We start from the raw sequence: 22,273 nt of genomic DNA, 5'->3' as shown, positions 1-22,273 counted from the left end.
CAGTATCTACCTAATGGGCACCCCTGCTCTAAGTAATCCATCTTGTCAGTTAAAACCAGCATACTGTCACATACTAGATAGATTTCAGTTTGCATGATTTTGCAATGGTCAGTTCCATTCGTTTGTTGTTTTTTAATGTCATCAACCTCCTTTTGGGTAAAATTAAGACTTGTTTTCAGTTCTTGTACTTCCCTGGAAAAATTGTCGAGTCGTGTGTTTATTGAGTCTAGTATCATTACAAATCCTTTGATGTGATCCTGTTGTTGCTGAATAAGTGCTGTGAACAGTTCTTTTTGTTGCGTGAGTAGTTCATTGACTTGCGTAAGGGTCATCAATTCTTCGTCCTGTTTAATATCTTGTCCCCGTTTGGGCGGCATTTTTCGGGTTTTGTTGCTAGCCGGCTGTCAGCTAGTTGATGAGGTGTGCTGTGGTCGTTCTGCCAACTCGGAAGTTGGTGACGTGGCAGTGAGCCTGTGGCCTCCCCTGACGGCACTGCCGCGGTGTTCGAACTTTTCCGCCGCTGCTGCCGGATTAACCGTTCAGCAGGCTGGCCTCAAGTGGTGGTAGCTCCAGCTGCCAGCGCCGCCCAACCACGCCAGCAGGCTATCGCTTGCTCGCGCTGCCTCGGTGGTCGAGCGTGCCGTGCCTCCACCGCCGCCGCCGCCTGGCTCACCGACCGGCCGGTTGGTTTTCTAGGTTAGATTTCCGTCTTATACCCTAAAACGTGTTGGGTCGGCCCACGTCCGAGCAATGGGTCGACAGCCGCTGGTTCCCCAGGTGTGAACCCCGCCACCGGCGCGGTACCAATGTGTCAACCGCCGCCGGAGCCCCAAACAATCGGGAGCGCCAAACGACCACTGGCTGTAGACCTGTTCCATGGATCAGGTCTGTCCAAAAAACTCAGAAGGCTTTTTAACTAAAATAACATTTTGTTACAGTTCAAACCTGGTAACACCCAGAGACAAAGACCAGCTCATCCTAAGAAAAGCAATCTAGCGTATGCAGTCAAGTGCAATGAAGAATGCATGGACACGTGTATTAGGGAAACCAAACAGCATCTGAGCAGGAGCATTGCAGGACACAGCTGGGCTAACTCCTCAGGTCAAGACTCAGCTGTCTACCTGCACCTAAAAGAGAAGGAGCAGTCTTTTGAGGATAAAAATGCTCATATTCTTGACAGAGGAAACAGACGGTTTGGAAGAGGAGTGGCAGAAGCATTTCTATGCGACGGTGAGAAGACCATCTCTAAAACACAGGAGATGGCCATTTATCTCCTACAGCAGGGTCGTTTGGAGCTGGAGCTCAGGTCTGGGTGATCATCATCTCTGATTCTGAACATTCTACTGTTTTCTAATATCTTTTTATAATTTTTATTTTTCTACACAAAACAAGAAAAAAGGAAATAAATGTAATTTGTCAGAGATTTTCTCCGACAAAGTTAAAAAAAATGGTCTCTGAGAGCTAACGACGGTTAGTTGCTCCGCGATCACACTCGAGCTCCCTTCCCGCCAATTCAGACTTTTATTGTAACATACAAGGAAAACACTGCCCCGGATATTTGCATACCGCACCCACGGTCCGGCCCCTCGGTAGTAATTGGTTACCTGTTTTAAACATTGAACCACCAGTACGTTGGCGCCTTTTTCTGTCTGGTCTACATTGAATTAACATGTTGCAGACTTTGCGGATGGCCAATGTTGGCTGGGCGCAATGGGTGTTCTCAACTTGTCTTTTGTTGTTATACCGCTGTTCCCGAATTATTCATTTCCCTTTTGTGACTGAGTTTCGCCTTCTCCCCTGTGGTCGCCCACCTGCATTGACGTGCTAATTGTGGACTTCAACAGCCCTCCGGCCAGGTAGCTGGCGCCTTTATGCGCAACCATTTGGGGGTGCTGGATATGCATCCAAACGTTTTGATGTGTCCAAATTAAAATGAAACTTTAAACATGATACAATTTAGCTCATAGTTTCCTCTAACAATAAACAAATCAAAGAACGTAATTTCCGGTGGTACCAGATCGGATTGGGGTCCGTTTGTTTCTGATGTTGAGCACGGTACAGTTAGTGATTGGTTGAAGGTCAGAAACCATGGAAGCACAAAGTATTTGTGGTGGCTGTTTAATATTATTCATTCATTCATTGATTGTTCGAACCGCTTCATCCTCACTAGGTCGTGGGGGGTGCCGGAGCCTATCCCAGCTGTCTTCGGGCAGTAGGCGGGGGACACTCTGAATCGGTTGCCAGCCAATCGCAGGGCAGACAGAGACGAACAACCATCCACGCCCACACTCACACCTAGGGACAATTTAGAGTGTTCAACCAGCCTGCCATGCATGTTTTTGGAATGTGGGAAGAAACCGGAGTACCCAGAGAAAACCCACGCAGGCCCGGGGAGAACATGCATACTCCACACAGGGAGGGCGGAGCTGGAATTGATCTGTAAAGTCGACGTGCTGACCTATGGACTACTGGGCCACCCCATTTTCAAATTTTAGAACCCATTGTTGTCCGCAAGTCAAAATGTTTGCCTACCCCCGCGTTAGACTGAGAATCAACTCATAAGTGTCGATCAACCAGACTCAAGAAAATGTGCTAAATGTGGCCTCATTGTGCTGGCTAAAGGCTGCTTGTACATAACCATCTGTAAAGATGCACTCAGACCAAGGTTTAAAGTTTCTTTCATTCAGACTTCGTCAGAGCTGACACAAGGAAGTTGTGACAGCTTCGACGCAGGCTGAAGTGACAGCCGAAAGTGTGGGAGATTTTCTCTTCTCTAAAAAAAGACCACTGTCTGGAAAAAAAAGAAACCGTAAGCCTTTCATGCACCCTGTAACCTGATAACATGATCAGCTGTCCACTGTAGTCACCGCTGTCCCTGAAAGTGTTAAACCTATTTTGACTAATATGTAGACAAAATAAATGACATCAAAGACGTATACATATAAGACATTTGCAATTTGATGAAATCAACGCGAAATGAAAGAATCCAAGGTTGTTTGGACATTTGTCCATGTTATTTTGAGTGTCATTTTTGTTTCAAGAAATAAGCCAAACCAGTGGGTAGAAACTGGAATATAATGTTGTGTAAACATGGTTGAAAATGCAAATTATTACCTTTCCAACCATATTTATAGTTATATATTGTGATGAAAAGCGCACTCTTGTCACTCTCCACCTTATCATAGTTTTGATATAATAAAATAGCAAATATTACCAAGCCAAAATGTATTAACAGTTATCATGACACATTTCCCATTTATTTACATTGATTTCTTTGAAGTCGGTTTGGGCTGATTCACAAAATAAAAAGTGCCAGAAAATCTTTCATACTTAACCAATTCTTATAAACTATGGCTACTTTTATTCGTGTCACAAATCCAGATTCAATGCTCTATTTAATGTTTTTATACATTTCCTTTTCTATAGGTGGTTTGAATTTTTTTTTATTATTTTGGAACATCCCTTCATCATGTAAATTACGGTCTCACCTCTTTCTGGACAGGTGTGATACTAGTCTGGCTGCCGCGTGGATGTTTGATGTTGTTCACTGTGGTCTGTGGAATGCTCAGGGAGTTGATTGTTCAGACACATGGAAAACATGACTGCATGACTGTGACCTACAGTTGACGCAGCAACCAAGCATGACAACAACATTCCCATTTGGAGCTTTCAATCCATGCTGTAAATCCAGGAGACCCAGCAGCAGCTGAGGCTTCCATCAAACTATTTCAGGACCGGGCTGCCCGGTGTGGGAGTGGTTAACGCATCGACCTCACAGCACGGAGGTCGTGGGTTTGATGCCAGCTCCAGCCTTCCTGTGTGGAGTTTGCATGTTCTCCTCATGCCTGTGTGGGTTTTCTCCATGTACTCCGGTTTCCTCCCACATTCCAAAAACATGCATGGCAGACTGATTGAACACTACAAATTGTCCCTAGATTTGAGTGTGAGTGCGAATGCTTGTTCTTTTCTGTGTGCCCTGCAATTGGCTGGCAACTGGTTCAGGGTGTCCCCCGCCTGCTGCCCGAAGACAGCTGGGATAGGCTCCAGCACGCCCCGCGACCCTTGTGCGGATAAAGCGGATCGGAAAATGGATGGAGTCCTTTCACGCCATGCCTTTTTCATTAAGACACTGATTTCCAAGTGAGCGCAACTGACACTCACTGACCATCCCCGTGACTAGAACTGCTGGCAGCTACTCCTAAGGTGTGTGATGTCCTGAATATTTTCAAACAATATTATCCAGAGAAGACAATTAAAATCAGATTCATATTTGTACTGCTAACCTGTATGTGGACAGCAGAGTAAAGGCAGCTGCATACTGTGCATTGTGGCCTAACCCAACTTGGACTGTACCATTACAAAAAAAATAAAATAATAACAGGTGGCGACTCACACCCACGCACGCATTTTATGATTCCATCTTTGGACATTATGCGAAGTTAAATGGTGAACGTCCATAGGCTTTGAGGCTGCACTAAATGTACTTTATCTTTTTTGTAAACCATAAAAATGGTGTAAAAGCGGTTCAGTAGAGAGAGAATATGTAAGTGGGAACATAGAAGAGTGTGAATTTAGTGGTCTTCATTCCCAAATAAATGTGAACAAATGTGCACACAAGTTGAGTGTATTTGCAAATTCACAGTTAGATTCATTGCCCTATTTTCTTCACACCATTCCATGGTGTGAAGAAAACATTCACATGCAATGGCGTGTGAATGTTCATTAATTGAGTGAATTAAGTGATGGCTCCTGCATAAATTTGAGTTTGCATAAACCCTGCCGCATTTCCCTATAATCCATTTGACGACATCTCACCCACTTGAGATGGCCCCACAACATTTATAACTTAATCTTTATCCTATTTTCAAAAGGTTCATATCTTCAGAATGCTTGCTGGACATAGAAACTGACGACATATAATGATTCTGTCAATCATTTTTAATTCATTCCAAAATTAAAGAGTGCTGCATACAAAACATGCATGAAAAAATCATTTAAGAGCAGCGAATATGGACAAATTCAAGCACAAAGAAAATGATGAATCACAGATTTATGTGTTGAACATGCATATGCACGTTAAATTTATATGTTTGTGTATATGCACGAGGCCAATAGAGCCTCTAACCCCATTCACTTGAATACAGTCAGCGTAGTGAGTACATACATTTTAGTTACAGAGTCTGCAGGTGTTGTTATTCCATAGGCACATATTACATTTAGGCATCACAATGGTTGACTGGTTCGCACTTAGGCCCCACAGCACAGAGGAACAGGGTTAGATTCTGGCTGTGGCCTTCCTGTGAGGAGTTTGCATGTTCTCCCCGTGCTTGTGTTGGTTTTCTCCGGGTACTCCAGTTTCCTCCCACATTCCAAACACATGCATGGGAGGCTAATGGAATTGTCCCTAAGTGTCATTGTGAGCGCAAATGGTTAATCGTCTATGTCTGCCCTGCAATTGGCTGGCAACCAGTTCAGAGTGTAGCCAGGAATGTGTATTTTGTACACCGTATTTGTATGGCTTGGTGGGTGGCTGGGTCTCAACAGTTAGAAACCCAGAAATGAATTTTTAGTATGTGCACATTTTGCTTATCTGCATGTTGACTGGCTCTAATCTGTGAAGTTGCTTCATTGTGCAACGCTGATTTAAAAAAAATAATAATTGCAGAATAACCACTGGCCCAGTGGTTGACCACTCACCACAACTAATTGCTGAACCCCACACGCAGCCCGAGAGTTGACCAGATTGCCTGATGTGTGGCAGGGTAAAATCAAAGCAAAATAAAAGCCAATAAATACAATACAATACAATACATGCTGATTTATATAGCGCTTTCACAACAGCGGCAGCTGTAACAAAGCGCTTTACAAAACAGTTAACATAAAGTAAAATAATAAACACAACACATAACATAAAACACGGACAGTCGTGCAGTCCTAACAACTTTTCCGTCACACGCTTTGTTGTTTGAAGCAGTTTGAGATGAAAGAGGAGAGAATCAAAGTGTCCTTTAACCAGTGGATCAGAGACGTCATGCTCAAAATGTGCACACGTCGGCTACAAGCTAAGTTTCAAAGTCAACAGGAAGCTGTAGCATCCATTGACGAAAAAGAGATTGGTTCACTTCTCCTGTCCCATGGAAATCCATTTCAATTCCAAGCGGCGACTCACGGTCCCAAATACGCATCGGCGCTCTTCGCCAACGCTCCTCTCTCCTCATCGCCAACTGTCCAACAGCGCTGACATAGCCACTGAACAAATCGGGGTTGTGAAAAATGCTGCCCATTACTGGCGCCAAAAACACAAGCGCCCCAGGTCTGTCCAGCACCGACAGTCAATGGCGCCGACATTCCTCCCAATCAAAATCTGTGCTGGTCCAGGCGTGCTGCCGAGAAGGCGCAACCACCAAGCACAGATACTGCTCCTTTGACGAATGTCGTGGCCAAAAAGCGCTGAAAACAGTCCATATCTGGTCCACACAATGAAACAACAAACAACATGTGACAAAACAAAAGACAAAAACAGCAAAAAAGAACAAAAAAGCAAGGCTCTTGAAGAGCACTTGCCGAAGGCTGCCTACTCGGGCGCCATCTTGGAAAAAAAACAAAAAAAAACAAAAAAAAAACATACAATACATATATATACATATATATATACATACATATATACATACAAGTTGTACAAAGTACCGGTACTATACATATTTTATATTTACATATTATGCAACAAAAATAAAGATTATATAAGAAGTATGAATAAAAAAAGAATAAACCAGCTTTTGTCTATCTATCTATCTATCTAGATGCTATAAGTCTATCTATATGGATAGATAGAGAGATAGAGAGAGAGAGAGAGCAATAGATAGATAGATAGATAGATCGATCAGAATCATCTTTATTGGCCAAGTATGTAAAACACACAAGGAATTTATCTCCGGGATAACACGCTGCATTAGTTATCATCGTAAACAACAAAATCATTGAACCATTTTAGAGTAACCAGTAGTTTTGTAGTACCATTTTGTAGTACAAGAAGAGTGACGACGTCAGTGACTGTTTAAGGAGTTAATGGCTAGAAGGAAGAAGCTGTTTAAGTGTCTACTGGATTTGGTGCGCATGGATCTGTAGCGTCTGCCTGAGGGGAGTGACTGGAAAAGGTGGTGGGCAGGGTGCGGGGGATCCAGGAGGATTTTCCGTGCCCTTGTCTTGATTCTTGCAGTGTGCAAGTCCTCAAGAGTGGGTAGGGCGGTGCCAACGATTTTCTCCGCCGTCCTAACTCTCCGTTGAAGTCGGATTTTGTCCTTTTTTGTGGCGGCCCCAAACCAAACCGTAATGGAAGAACACAGGATTGATTCGATGACTGCTGTGTAGAACTGTTGTAGCACCTCCTGTGGCAGGCCATGCTTCCTCAGCAGCCTCAGGAAGTACATCCGCTGGCGGGCCCTTTTCAGGATGGAGATGGTGTTGACTTCCCACTTCATGTCCTGGGAGACTGTGATTCCCAGGAACTTGAAGGTCTCGGCGGTTGACACAGGGCAGTTGGAAAATGTGTGAGGGGCAACTGTGAAGAAGAATGTTTCCTGAAGTCCATGATTATCTCTACAGTCTTGAGCGTGTTCAGCCCGAGGTTGTTTCTGCTGCACCAGAGCTCCAGCTGCTCCACTTGTTGGCGGTACGCAGACTCGTCGCCGTCTTTGATGAGACCGATGACCGTGGTGTCGTCTGCGAACTTTATTAGTTTGACAGCTGGATGTAGTGCAGACCTATGTTGACTGCGTCTTCCACAGACCTGTTTGCCCGGTAGGCAAACTGGAGAGGGTCCAGCAGGGGTCCAGTGACGTTCTTCGTGGTTCAGCACAAGGCGTTCAAAGGACTTCATGACCACAGACGTCAGGGCGACAGGCCTGTAGTCGTTCAGTTCTGATGTTGCCGATTTCTTGGGAAATGGGATGATGGTAGACTGTTTGAAGCAGGATGGGACCTCACACAGCTCCAGGGATCTGTTGAAGATTTGTGTGAAGACCGGAGCCAGCTGGTCAGCACAGACTTTCAGGCAGGAGGGGGGGACACTTTGTCGGGCCCCGGAGCTTTCTTGATCTTTTGCTGCTTGAAGAGCCGTCTCACGTCCTGTTCGTGGATCTGTAGTGGAGAAAAAGAGGGGGGGGGGGTAGAGTGGTTTCTGGTAGAGGTGGGTGGGTGGGAAATGGGGGTGTCCTTTTCAAATCGGCAGAAAAACATGTTTAGTTCATTAGCAAGACCCTTATTGTTCACTGTTTGGGGGGATGGCATTCTATAGTTAGTGATTGCTTTCAGGCCATTCCATACAGATGCAGAGTCGTTAGCAGAGAACTGGTTTTCAGCCTCTCTGCATAGCTTCTCTTAGCTATGTTAATTTCCTTTGTCAATTGGTTTCAGCCGTGTTTGTACAGTGCCCGATCTCCACTTCTAAATGCGGCCTCTTTCTCTTTCCTGAGTTGCCTGAGTTTGGGAGTAAACCATGGCTTGTTATTGTTGAAGGAGCGGAAGGACTTCGTTGGTACACACATGTCCTCACAGAAACTGATGTATGATGTTACAGTGTCTGTGTATTCATCCAGTGTGCCCGTTGAAGTTTCAAAGACGCCCCAATCAGTGCAGTCTAAGCATTCTTGTAGAGCTAGCTTTGCTTCATCTGTCCATTTTTTCACAGTCTTAACAACCGGTTTAACACATTTGAGTTTCTGTCTGTATGTAAGTATTAAGTGGATTAAATTGTGGTCAGAAAGACCCAATGCTGCACGGGCGACCGATCGGTATGCGTTTTTGATTGTTGTATAGCAGTGGTCTAGAATGTTGCCTTCTCTGGTGGAACAGTCGATGTGCTGCTTATATCTGGGAAGTTCACGGTTAAGATGTGCTCTATTAAAATCGCCCAAAATGATCAGGGGTGACTCTGGGTATTTTAGTTCGAGTTTGTTTACTTGTTCGGCTAGCGTTTCTATCGCTGTGTTAGCGTTAGCTTGTGGCGCAATGTAAACACCGACTAGTAAAAAGGAGGTGAACTCACGTGGCGAGTAGAATGGCTTGCAGTTTAAAGACGGCGACTCCAGGTCCGGGCTGCAGTGTGCCTCGAGCTTCGTGACATCAGTGCACCATTCTTTGTTGATATAGAAGCAAATCCCACCACCTTTCGATTTCCCCGATAGCTCTGTGTCGCGGTCGGCTCGGAGAAGGCGTAAGCCGGGTAGATGTAGCGCGGAATCCGGGTGGCGGTCACTGAGCCAGGTTTCAGTGAAGCAGAGCGCAGCAGAACGTGCAGAAGGTTTTGTTGGTCTTTGTGAGGAGAAGAAATGCATCCAACTTGTTTGGCAGAGATCGTAGATTAGCAAGATGGATCGATCGGAGCGGGGTTCGAAATCCGCGCTGCCGGAGCTTGACGAGCACGCCGACTCGCTTCCCCCTCCTCCGGCGGCGTTTCCATGCTCCGTGCAGCGCAGCCGCTCTGCTCGCGATTAGCTCCGAAAAACCTTGTGGATTTTCATGTGCTGGTGAAAAAAGACCGAGTGTAGACTCCCCAATGCGCAGCAACTTTGCCCTCGTGTAAGTAAGCCGCTCAGAGTCGCCAAAAACAAACGAAAATGACAAAAACAGGGATAATACTCCCTAGTATTATGTGTGACGGAGTCTGCCATACCTGTCGGCGCCTGATGACGATAGATAGATAGATAGATAGATAGATAGATAGATAGATAGATAGATGAAGCTCCTTTGAATAAGTCCCCTTTAAACAAGCTGTTCTGGCTTTCAGGGGTTGTAGTTAATTTGTTCTGGCTCTGATTTTGAAAAAAATGTTTTATTTTGGTCCAAGCAATGTAAAGCAGGAAGTGATATATTCACAAACAAGAAGTTACAAAAAAAAGGAAAGAAAAGCGATCACTTCAAACCCATGCCTGTCGTCTTCACTCTTCCAAACGCTGATGTCAAGATTTTATTAAAAAAAAGCTACAAACAGCTTTCAAGTCATCTTGCATCATGTCTCTTGAGCAGTGGTTCTTAACCTTGTTCGAGGTACAGAACCCAACAAGTTAAGAGGTGCATCAACCGAACCCTTAGTGAAAAATAAAAATATGATTCAAGAACTGTTCCTTTAGTTTTGCCGGTGCGAGATGAGAGTTGCTCAACTTGGCATGACAAATCATGCAGATAGTTAACTGTTTTGTTAAGCGCTTTGTTGCAGCTGTTGTGAAAGCGCTATAAAAATCAGCATGTATTGTATTGTAATGTATTGTATTGTATAGCACACTTAGTCCCATCATGTTCTGTGGTGCATGTTGTACCTATTCGTCTGACTACTTTCTTTTTTTACTTGACATTGCTTTCAGTCACACGCTGACTACTGAGGGAACTAAATTTCCCGCAGCACTGATTGGACAAGCAATGCAATGTGATCATCCGCAGCCAGTGATGGCCAAGTGGGCGTGTTATAACTAATTGACATGTTCAGTGGGCTGTGTCTAAACCTCCATGCCAGAGGCTCCGTCGAACCCCTGAGACCGATTCACCGAACCCCTGGGGTTCGATCGAACTCAGTTTAAGAACCACTGCTCCAGAGTTTAACTTGCAGTCTTGCACAGATGAAGCTCATACAGCTTAGCGAGGACAGTACACAGACATTTAAACTTCAAATATGATGGAAAAAAAACTTTTCAGCACTCGTTTGAGTTTTAATGAGCCACAGGTCTAGGAAATGAATTATTAAAGGTTTTCATGTACCCCCTGCAATGTGCTCTCGTACCCCAAGGGGTATGCATTACCCCTGGTCGGGAAACACTCTTCCAGCACATCGCTGTGTCACGATATCCTGTTTGGGAATCACTGGCTTAGTGCCGTACTCGCCCACGTGGGAACATTGTGTCGATACTAACATTTCTGTGCATGCATCATTCCAGGGACAACATTGTGTCCTCCTCTGATTGTTTCAGGCTCGAATCACCATGACGGAGGGCAGTGGAAACTTCTGCTGTCCATCGTGTCACCATAAAGTAGTCATGGACAGGCACGGCGTCTTCAGCCTGCAGCGCAATCTTCTGGTGGAGAGCTTCATCGACATCTACAAACGGAAAGTCTGCAATAATGACGACAGGTGGAAAAAACAAAACACACATACAGATGATGACAACTGAGTTTTTGTTTGAGGTCTGACTTCCTCTTCAGGCCCCTCCCACTCCCACCTTCACTTCCTGCTCAGGTGACGTGCTCCCAGCACTCGGATGAGAAGGTCAGCATCTATTGTATCACCTGTCAGCTGGCCACTTGCTCTCTTTGCAAGGTCTTTGGAGAACATCAGTCCTGCCAAGTGCAACCGCTAACAGACGCCCTGCAGCAAAAAAAGGCCTGTTCCTTCATTCGTTTATTCATTCATTCATTCCTGCATCCATTAATTCATTAATCAGGTATTCATTTGTTCATTGATTATTCAGCAGTTCATCATTAGTAAGTTCATTCGTTTGCCCATATATTCATGTGTTCATCCATCCATTCATTCATTCAGTTATCCATTCACCCGCGACCCTAGTGAGGATAAAACGGTTCGGTAGATGAATGAATGAACTTATCCATTCATTAGTTTTTGTCTATCCATTCATATATGCTGTGTGAAGCTTCCTTTTCTGTTTCCAATATGCAAAGCAAGCTCCCATAAAGGGATACTTGGATGAGTTTGCCATGGAACAAACCCATCGAAACTGACATGTCTCGAGTATGAAGAACAACTTATAAAGGTCACTTGTTGCTCGGTAGACTTCATAGAGCTCAACCTCTTCGTCTTGTACTGTATCTGGTGGACCATTATTGCCCCTCAATTAAATCCCCACTGGGTGTAATGCTTTCAGACATATTTTGACAGCCAATACTTTTCATCACTCAAAATCAATTTCGCAGGAGGAACTGAGAGAAGCCGTGGCATCAATGGTGCAGATCAACCAAAAAGTTCGAGCATTGATGGACGAGCTTGAAGAGAAGCGCAGGAAAATCGAGGTGGGTCCGCTTTGTCAACTTGTTATGGCGTACAAATTGGAAACAATTACAACACAAGGCATTTTGTCAGCCTCTTAAAATAATAACCTAAATCAGATATTGTTTACAGATCATTCAATTCAGAATGTGGTTCAGTTTTTCCTCTTTTCTGAAAAAAGTGGAAAAAAATGACTCAGTATGACTGAATGACTGTATAGGGTCACTCGTATATGTACAGAGCAGGGTTATAAATGGCTTGGGATTTTTTGTTAGTTATTTTTTTATTTTTTTTGTTTTGTTTTCTTTTGTTTTTTTAGGTGACTGAGTTTAAATTAGCTCTCAGAGGGCATTTGTTAATTTTTATTACGGTAGTTATATCCATCCATCCATCTATTTTTTTGAACCACTTTACGGGGCATGCTGGAGCCTATCCCAGCTGTCTTCGAACAGTAGGCGGGGGACATCCTGAACTGGTTGCCAGCCAATCGCAGGGCACACAAAGACGAACAACAATTCACACTCACAGTCACACTTTGGGACAATTTGGAGTGTTCCATCAACCTGTCACGCATGTTTTTGGAATGTGGGAGCAAACGGGAGTACCCGGAGAAAACCCAAGCCGGCATGGGGAGAACATCAAATCACTTCAAGTACAACTTTGTCAAATGTGCTGTATCAGCACAGATGACATTTCGTCCCTCTCAACCAGACAAGACAACAGGAGCCGCTGCGGATGCCTGCACCACCAACAAAAGAACAGTTAACATAAAATGACAAAATAATACAACACAACACATAAGACAAGTCGTGCAATCTTAACCACTTTTCCTGCAAACACTTTGTTGTTTGAGATGAAAGAGGAGCGAATCAAAGTGTCATTTTCACCAGCGGATCAAAGATGTCATGCTGAAAATGTGCACACACAAGCTAGGTTTGAAAGCAACAAGAAGCTGTAGCGTCCATTAACGAAAAAGAGATTGGCTCTCTTCTACTGTCCCATGTAAATCCGCTTCAATTCCAAGCTGCGATTCCCAGTTCCACATACGCATCTGCGCTCTGTGCTGACGCTCTTTTCTTCTCATCGTCGGCTCCTCAAGCCATGCAACCATCCAGCCGCAGACTGTCCAACAGCTCCAACCTTTCCGCTGAACAAAGCGGGGCTGTGAAAAATGCTGCCCACAACACGCGCAAAAAATATAAGCGCCCCGGGGCTGTCCAACACTGACAGTCAAATGGCGCCGACATTCCTCCCCATTAAAGTCAGTGTTAATCTTCTTTGAGTGAAGAAAAAAACTCTTCTGCTGTCACTTCAGCCTTCTTTTGAGCTGTCACTGCGTCCTTGTGACATGTCGAAAAACCCCCAGCTGACCGGGTCAGGAAACCTTTAAAATAAGGCTCCCCAACCCGGTCAAAGTTACGAACCAGCCCACCATGGCCGCCATTGAAGCCATGCGTCACAGTCTTCTGGCCCGTTTTGGGGTGCAAGAAGAGTTGTTTATTGTTTGTTAGTTTATTGTTTATTGAGCATATATAGTAGGGATGTGAATCTCAGCACTGAGGACGATTCGATACACATCACGATCCACTGCCAGCGATGCGATACTTAAACGATACATGGAATTTTCTGGCAATACGATGCGATTTTTTCCATTTTTCCATCAAAAATGAAAACAGCAAAAACCATTCCAATTTTTTAAAGTGGAGAAAGACAATTCTTTACAAATTATAGACCAATATCACTGTTATCAAAAATTTTCAAAAATATTAGAAAAATTATTTTCTTGCAGACTCGATAACTTCATAGATAAACACACGCTAAATGAAAATCAATATGGCTTCAGAGAACAACGGACCACCACTAATATAGATAATAAAGAATACACGGTCTGGATTTTTCTAGATCTATAAAAAGCTTTTGATACTATAGACCATAGTATATTATTGAATAAATTGGAGAGGTATGGTATCAGAGGCACAGCATATAAATGGATTGAAAGTTATTTAGAAAATGTGCAGTTCAAAATACAAAAAATCCAACTTACTGAAGATTATCCATGGAGTGCCTCAGGGGTCAGTGATGGGACCAAAACTATTTGATATATAAATGATATCTGTAGTGTGTCAAAACAATTCATATGTGTCCTGTTCGCCGATGACTTAACCTATTGCTGCTCTGGAAAAAATATGACACAACTCCTGAAAACTGTGGAAAATGAATTGACAATATTAAAAAACTGGTTCGACAGAAATATTCATTCATTCATTCATTCATCTTCCGAGCCGCTTGATCCTCACTAGGGTCGCGGGGGGTGCTGGAGCCTATCCCAGCTGTCTTCGGGCAGTAGGCGGGGGACACCCTGAATTGGTTGCCAGCCAATCACAGGGCACACAAAGACGAACAACCATCCACGCTCACACTCACACCTAGGGACAATTTAGAGTGTTCAATCAGCCTGCCATGCATGTTTTTGGAATGTGGGAGGAAACCGGAGCACCCGGAGAAAACCCACGCAGGCCCGGGGAGAACATGCAAACTCCACACAGGGAGGCCGGAGCTGGAATCGAACCCGGTACCTCTGCACTGTGAAGCCGACGTGCTAACCACTGGACTACCGGGCCGCCCTCGACAGAAATAAACTATCTTTAAATTTAACATAAACTAAGTTCGTTGTTTTTGGCACGAGACCAATCAAAGACCAAGTTAAAATAAATAAATTCAATTGAAATAGAACGAGTCTATGAAAATAAGTTTCCTGGACTAGTAATAGATACAAAACTATCCTGGAAGCCACACATAGATAACATAAAAAGAAAAATATCCAAGACTATCGGGATACTCCACAAACCGAAGGACGTGTTGAATAAGAGCTCCTTGTATACATTATATTACTCATTATTACTCAGATATATGACCTACTGTGTAGAAATATGGGGAAAAGCCTGTAAAACAAACACACTTCCTGTTTTAAAATGACAAAAAAAAGCAATCACACAAAACCAATATTCATCAAATAAAACACAATGAAATTCTACGACCTGGTTGACTTCAAAGTCACCCAATTAATATATAAAGCACATAAAAACCTCCTTTGCCAAAATATCCAGCAGCTTTTTGAAATTAGAGAGAGCTGTTATCATCTATGGGCCACTATCCATCCATCCATCCATCATCTACCGCTTATCCGGGGCCGGGTCGCGGGGGCAACAGCTTTAGCAGGGAAGCCCAGACTTCCCTCTCCCTAGCTACTTCTTCCAGCTCTCCCCGGGGGATCCCGAGGCGTTCCCAGGCCAGCTGGGTGACGTAGTCTCTCCAGCGTGTCCTGGGTCTTCCTCGGGGTCTCCTCCCGGTGGGACATGCCCGGAACACCTCACCAGGGAGGCGCTCAGGAGGCATCCGAATCAGATGCCCGAGCCACCTTATCTGGCTCCTCTCGATGTGGAGGAGAAGCGGCTCGACTCTGAGCCCCTCCCGGATGACCGAGCTCCTCACCTTATCTCTAAGGGAGAGCCCAGACACCCTGCGGAGAAAACTCATTTCGGCCGCTTGTATCCGGGATCTCGTTCTTTCGGTCACGACCCATAGCTCGTGGCCATAGATGAGGGTTGGGACGTAGATCGACCAGTAAATTGAGGGCTTCGCCCTTTGGCTCAGCTCCTTCTTCACCACGACAGACCGATACAACGTCCGCATCACAGCAGACGCTGCACCGATCCGCCTGTCGATCTCTCGCTCCCTCCTGCCCTCACTCGTGAACAAGACCCCAAGATACTTAAACTCCTCCACTTGGGGCAAGATCTCCCCCCCGACCCGGAGGGGGCACTCCACCCTTTTCCGACTGAGGACCATGGTTTCAGATTTGGAGGTGCTGATTTTCATCCCAACCGCTTCACACTCGGCTGCGAAACGCTCCAGTGAGAGTTGTAGAGCCCCGTTTGAAGGAGCCAACAGCACCACATCATCTGCAAAAAGCAGGGATGTAATACTGAGGCCCCCAAAACGGACTCCCTCAACGCTTCGGCTGCGCCTAGAAATTCTGTCCATAAAGGTTATGAACAGAATCGGCGACAAAGGGCAGCCTTGGCGGAGTCCTACGCCCACTGGAAACGATTCCGACTTACTGCCGGCAATGCGAACCAAACTCTGACATCGGTGGTATAGTGACCGAACAGCCCGTATCAGGGGGTTCGGTACTCCATACCCACGAAGCACCCCCCACAGAACTCCCCGAGGGACACGGTCAAACGCCTTCTCCAAGTCCACAAAACACATGTAGACTGGTTGGGCGAATTCCCACATACCCTCAAGGACCCTGCTAAGGGTGTAGAGCTGGTCCACTGTTCCACGGCCGGGACGAAAACCACACTGCTCCTCCTCAATCTGAGGCTCGACTTCCTGACGGACCCTCCTCTCCAGCACCCCTGAATAGACCTTACCAGGGAGGCTGAGGAGTGTGATCCCTCTGTAGTTGGAACACACCCTCCGGTCCCCCTTTTTAAAAAGAGGTACTACCACCCCGGTCTGCCAATCCAGAGGCACTCTCCCTGTTGACCACGCGATGTTGCAGAGGCGTGTCAACCAGGACAGCCCCACAACATCCAGAGCCTTGAGGAACTCCGGGCGGATCTCATCCACCCCTGGGGCCTTGCCACCGAGGAGCTTTTTAACCACATCGGTGACTTCAACCACAGAGATAGGAGAGCTCACCTCAGAGTCCTCGGGCTCTGCTTCCTCCAAGGAAGGCGTGTTGGTGGAGTTGAGGAGGTCTTCGAAGTACTCTGCCCACCGTTTCACAACGTCCCGAGTCGAAGTCAGCAGCGCCCCATCCCCACTGTACACAGTGTTAGTGGTGCACTGCTTCCCCCTCCTGAGACGTCGGATGGTGGACCAGAATTTCCTCGAAGCCGTCCGGAAGTCGGCTTCCATGGCCTCACCGAACTCTTCCCACGCTCGGGTTTTTGCCTCGGCGACCACCGAAGCCGCGGCCCGCTTGGCCAGTCGATACCCGTCAGCTGCCTCTGGGGTCCCACAGGCCATAAAGGCTCGATAGGACTCCTTCTTCAGCTTGACGGCATCCCTTACTGCTGGTGTCCACCAGCGAGTACGGGGATTGCCGCCACGACAGGCACCAACCACCTTACGGCCACAACTCAGATTGGCCGCCTCAACAATAGAGGCACGGAACATGGTCCACTCGGGCTCAATGTCCCCCGCCTCCCCCGGAACATGGGAAAAGCTCTGTCGAAGGTGGGAGTTGAAACTCCTTCTGACAGGGGATTCCGCCAGACGCTCCCAACAAACCCTCACTATACGTTTGGGTCACTAATCAATACAAAAAATCTAGAACAAGAACAAACATCAAGCAAAGGTGTGTATCAGTAATATGTGTCAATCTATGGAATAAGCTTGAAACGGACCTGAAAATTAGCAAATCGTTGGAGGAGTTCAAAAACAAATTCAAAAGATTAGTACAAAAAAACTACATGAATCAGAATTAAAATAGATAAATTTTATATACTTATAAAATATAGTAATATAACTGTTTGTTCTTGTTTTGGATTTTGATCAACTTAACAATTGTATTCAAGAAATGCTAATTATAATGAATATCAGACAATTGAAATACAAAAGAAGAAAGAATACCTATATATATATATAAATCCTCATCTCACCCCTCAGGTGGTGTCCATCCCTCATTCAGCTCGGGTCCTCTACCAGAGGCCAAGAAGCTTGAGGGTTCTGCGCAGTATCCTTGCTGTTCCCAGCACTGCACATTTCTGGACTGAGATGTCCGATGTTGTTCCCGGGATCTGTTGCAACCACTCATCTAGTTTGGGGGTCACTGCCCCGAGTGCTCCGACCACCACAGGCACGACTGTCACCTTTACCTTCCAGGCTCTCTCCAGCTCCTCTCTGAGCCCTTGGTATTTCTCGAGTTTCTCGTGTTCCTTCTTCCTGATGTTTCCATCACTTGGGACCGCTACATCCACTACAACGGCTTTCCTCTGCCCTTTATCTATGATCACGATATCTGGTTGGTTCGCCATTACCATCTTGTCAGTCTGGATCTGGAAGTCCCACAGGATCTTCGCTCTGTCATTCTCCACCACCTTCGGAGGTGTTTCCCATTTTGACCTTGGGGTTTCCAGTCCATACTCCGCACAGATGTTTCGGTAGACTATGCCAGCCACCTGGTTATGGCGTTCCATGCAAGCGTTCCCTGCCAGCATCTTACACCCTGCAGTTATGTGTTGGATCGTCTCAGGTGCCTCTTTGCACAACCTACACCTTGGGTCTTGTCTGGTGTGGTATATCTGGGCCTCAATGGCTCTGGTGCTCAGGGCATGCTCCTGAGCAGCCAGGATGAGTGCCTCTGTGCTGTCCTTCAGGCCAGCCCTCTCTAGCCACTGATGGGACTTCTTGAGATCAGCCACTTCAGTTATGGTCCGGTGGTACATCCCGTGTAGGGGCTTGTCCTCCCATGATGGTCCCTCTTCCAGCGCATCTACTGTTCCCCATTGTCTGAGACATTCTCTGAGTACGTCATCCGTTGGAGCCTTCTCCTTGATGTATTCATGGAGCTTGGATGTTTCATCCTGGACAGTGGCTCTCACACTCACTAGTCCTCGGCCTCCTTCCTTTCGGCTTTCGTATAGTCTCAGGGTGCTGGATTTGGGATGGAACCCTCCATGCACGGTTAGGAGCTTTCGGGTCCTAACGTCCGTGGTCTGAATCTCTTCCTTTGGCCACCTTATTATTCCTGCAGGGTATCTGATCACTGGCAGGTCATAGCTGTTTATTGCCCGGGTCTTATTCTTGCCATTGAGCTGGCTTCTTAGGACTTGCCTCACTCGCTGGAGGTATTTGGCCGTAGCCGCTTTCCTTGTGGCCAGTTCGAGGTTGCCATTGGCTTGCGTTATTCCGAGGTACTTGTAACTGTCCTCAATGTCTGCTATTGTTCCTTTAGGGTGTGAGAGCCCTTCAGTGCGGACTACCTTTCCTCTATTAGTCACCATCCGACTACATTTCTCAAGCCCGAATGACATCCCGATGTCGCTGCTGTAGATCCTGGTCGTATGGATCAGGGAGTCTATGTCCCTTTCGCTCTTAGCATACAGCTTTATGTCATCCATGTAGAGGAGGTGACTGATTGTAGCTCCATTTCTGAGGTGGTATCCATAGCCTGTCTTGGTGATTACTTGGCTTAGGGGGTTCAGTCCTATGCAGAACAGCAGTGGGGAGAGTGCATCACCTTGGTATATGCCACATTTGATGGACACTTGGGTAAGTGGCTTGCCATTGGCTTCAAGTGTGGTTTTCCACATCCTCATCGAGTTTGCAACGAAGGCTCTTAGGGTCCTGTTCACCTTATACAACTCCAAGCATTCAGTGATCCATGTATGTGGCATCGAGTCATAGGCTTTCTTGTAATCAATCCAGGCTGTGCACAGGATGGTACGTCGGGACCTGCAGTCTTGTGCGACTGTTCTGTCAACCAGGAGCTGATGTTTGGCTCCTCTGGTATCTCGACCAATGCCCTTCTGTGCTTCGCTCATGTATTGATCCATGTGTCCACTTATCTTAGCCGCAATGATGCCTGACATGAGCTTCCATGTTGTGGAGAGACAGGTTATTGGCCGATAGTTGGATGGGGCTGCACCCTTTGAGGGATCCTTCATGATCAGGATCGTTCGCCCTTCGGTTAGCCATCCTGGGTGAGTTCCATCCCTCAGCAGCTGGTTCATTTGTGCTGCTAGGCGCTCATGGAGTGCTGTGAGTTTCTTTAGCCAGTAGGTCTGGACCTGGTGCTGTCCAGTTCTTCATATCTGAGACTCTTTCCTGTATGTCTGCCACTGTTAGGGTAACTGGGTTCTGTTCAGGGAGGTTGCTGTGCTCCTCTCTCAGGGTCACCAGCCATTGTGCACTGCTGTTATGTGCAACCTCCTTCTCCCATATGCCTTTCCAGTACCTTTCAGTTTCCAGTCTTAGTGGGTCAGCTTTGTTGTTAGGACCCCGCCACTGAGCGTACACTTTCGCAGGTTGTGTTGCGAACAGCCTGTTTATTCGTCTGGCCTCATTCTCTTTCGTGTACCGCTTTAGGCGGCTGGATAAGGCTTGGAGCCTTTGTTTGGCAGTTTCGAGTGCTTCAGGTATGGTCATCTGGATGTACCTCTCGGGTATCGGCCTTTTCATCACACCTCTCTGGACCTCCGTCAATTGACTCACATCTTTCCGGGCCGCCTTGATCTTAGCCTCCAACCGTCTTTTCCATGGTGGGTAACGTATCTCATGGCTTCCATGGTTGCTCTTATAGCCAAGCATCTCAAGGATCACTGATGCTGAAGCGTATATCAGCTCATTGGTTTCCGTGATCGTTACGGTAGGGATCCCCCTCAGTGCTGCATTCACACTTTCCATGAGACTTTCAGGTGGTACTTCATATAGCCGTTGTAATCGGTTTCTAGGTTGCCCAGCTTTCATTCTCGCCATGATCTTAGCTTTCAAATCAGTTGCTGCCTCGCTCAGCATTTCATTCATTGGGCCTGGCCTCCCAATCTCATCATCTGCATTCATTGGGGCTTGCCTCCCAATCTCTGGTATGACCTCCTCCTCTGATCTGGCAGCCTGGGGCCCTTCACCATGGAACCTGCGTTGTACCTCATCAATCTCAAGTTATGACAGCAGTTGCCGTTTGTGGATGTTGCAACACTGAGCAACTAGTTGTTTCGTATTCAACCGTGACTGTGGGTTTCGAAGTAACCATTCAGCCCACATTCTCTGCATGTAACCCCTCTGACTAGGGTTGCTTCAGTAGTAGTATTCCAAAAGAGCCATTTTACCGTATCTCGTCCATCCCCGCTTTGTTCCAGTAGCCCATTTTTCATCAGGTTCCCCAGCACCTGACGCAGACCTTGTTTGGCCGGGCGACGTCTGAGCCGGCATGTCATTCATTTTATTGTCTCTCATCATTATATGAGGAAGGCATTAGCATGAAGTATCTTACCCACACTGGATGGTGTTATGTGCTCTTTTTTTTTTTTTTGCCCCAAGCGGGATTCAAACCACCGTCTCCCGTATGCCAAACCGATGCCTCACCAACTGAGCTATCCAGCCGCTTTGTATATATATATATATATATATATATATATATATATATATATATATATATTTGTAGCTTCAATACAAAGTATTTTGAAAGTAATCTGCTGTAAATATTTTCTCGGCAAAACTAAGTACATTTCCAGTCTATATGCTCATACCTATTGTTCCAGTAAAAAATGCTGCAGGTTTTGAAACAATATCCCTTTGAAAAATTTCCCTTACACAACAATTTGAGGCTGCATTATCAAAAAACAACCCTGTCTGTTTAAAGTTTTGAATGCTGCAATTTAGATCTTTAGGAACAGAGATTAGCAGGGATGGGAGGTTTACTTAAAAAAAATTACAGGATTCCAATAGACTAAAAAAATATATATTTTGTCACGTATCACAATAAAAAGTGATGAAACTTCAATTACTCTGTCCCAACTATGTTTTAAAACTTTAAACAAACCAAAAAAAATCAATGTGGTTAGATTTTTACATATTTGGTCTTTTCTGTCCAATCGTTGTTTAATATGCCTGAGGAACAGTCAATCCAAATTAAAATCCAGAGCACAATAACTGTGAGGCAGACGCACAAACCCCTTGCGCAGTGGTGGGTGGACGGATGGATGGGTTGAAGGCCATGTGAAACAATGGCTGTTTTCAAACTCTCTGTGAAGGTAACATCAATTTTCTCCAGCTTTTACATATTTTTAATTTGATGTCATTCGCCAACGATTTATTCTGGAGAACTGTTTTATTTTCCAATGAGTTGGCCCACTTCGTTTGACGACTAGCAGACAAACACAACTCTTTCTGAAAAAACTGTTCTATGATCCGCGAGAGGTATCTGCAACATTTACACCTCAGAGACATATTCAGAGAAGGGATGGGATACGAACCAAAAATCAGTGTGTGACTGTGATCAATGTTTTAAGTAAAGCCAGACGCTGACAAAACACTTAACTACTCGATTGTGAAACTTGGGATATGTATTTTAGCAGCTACATTACCAGCATAGAATTCAAACGCAAACAACAAATTAGAACCATGTAAGCATTGAAAAGTTTCCTTTAGCAGCCAGGCATCCGAGACAACATATGCCGTATTTCACTTCCACCTCATCACAGCAGTGAGGTCATCCTTGGACTTCAGCTTCCTCGTCACCAGGAACTCCCAATTCCATGCAACATCCCTAAA

At 45.7% G+C, this 22,273-nt stretch overlaps 2 protein-coding genes across 5 annotated transcripts in view; one reads left to right on the top strand and one right to left on the bottom strand.

The window, feature by feature from the left end:
• Positions 1-22,273, bottom strand: part of tpd52l2b (tpd52 like 2b) — a 104,831-nt gene that overhangs the window by 5,549 nt on the left and 77,009 nt on the right. The window lies entirely within an intron of this gene.
• The window catches only part of LOC127596394 (tripartite motif-containing protein 54-like), a 53,986-nt gene that overhangs the window by 13,595 nt on the left and 18,118 nt on the right, over positions 1-22,273 (top strand). Inside the window, exons 2-3 of one of the 4 annotated variants that reach the window (XM_052058891.1) lie at positions 10,959-11,372; positions 11,920-12,012. The exons of 2 other annotated variants lie outside the window; for them this stretch is intronic. In XM_052058891.1, coding sequence (XP_051914851.1) covers positions 11,944-12,012 — 69 coding nt within the window. In that variant the 5' untranslated portion in view covers positions 10,959-11,372; positions 11,920-11,943. Of the gene's footprint in view, positions 1-10,958; positions 11,373-11,401; positions 11,757-11,916; positions 12,013-22,273 lie in introns of those variants that run through there. One more of the 4 variants, XM_052058893.1, reaches the window with a different exon arrangement.

This window comes from Hippocampus zosterae, chromosome 2 (assembly GCF_025434085.1).
Source record: "Hippocampus zosterae strain Florida chromosome 2, ASM2543408v3, whole genome shotgun sequence".
Lineage (NCBI taxonomy): Eukaryota > Metazoa > Chordata > Actinopteri > Syngnathiformes > Syngnathidae > Hippocampus > Hippocampus zosterae.
The sequence above is the reverse complement of the archived record's forward strand: the minus strand, read 5'-3'. Positions and strand labels throughout refer to the sequence as shown.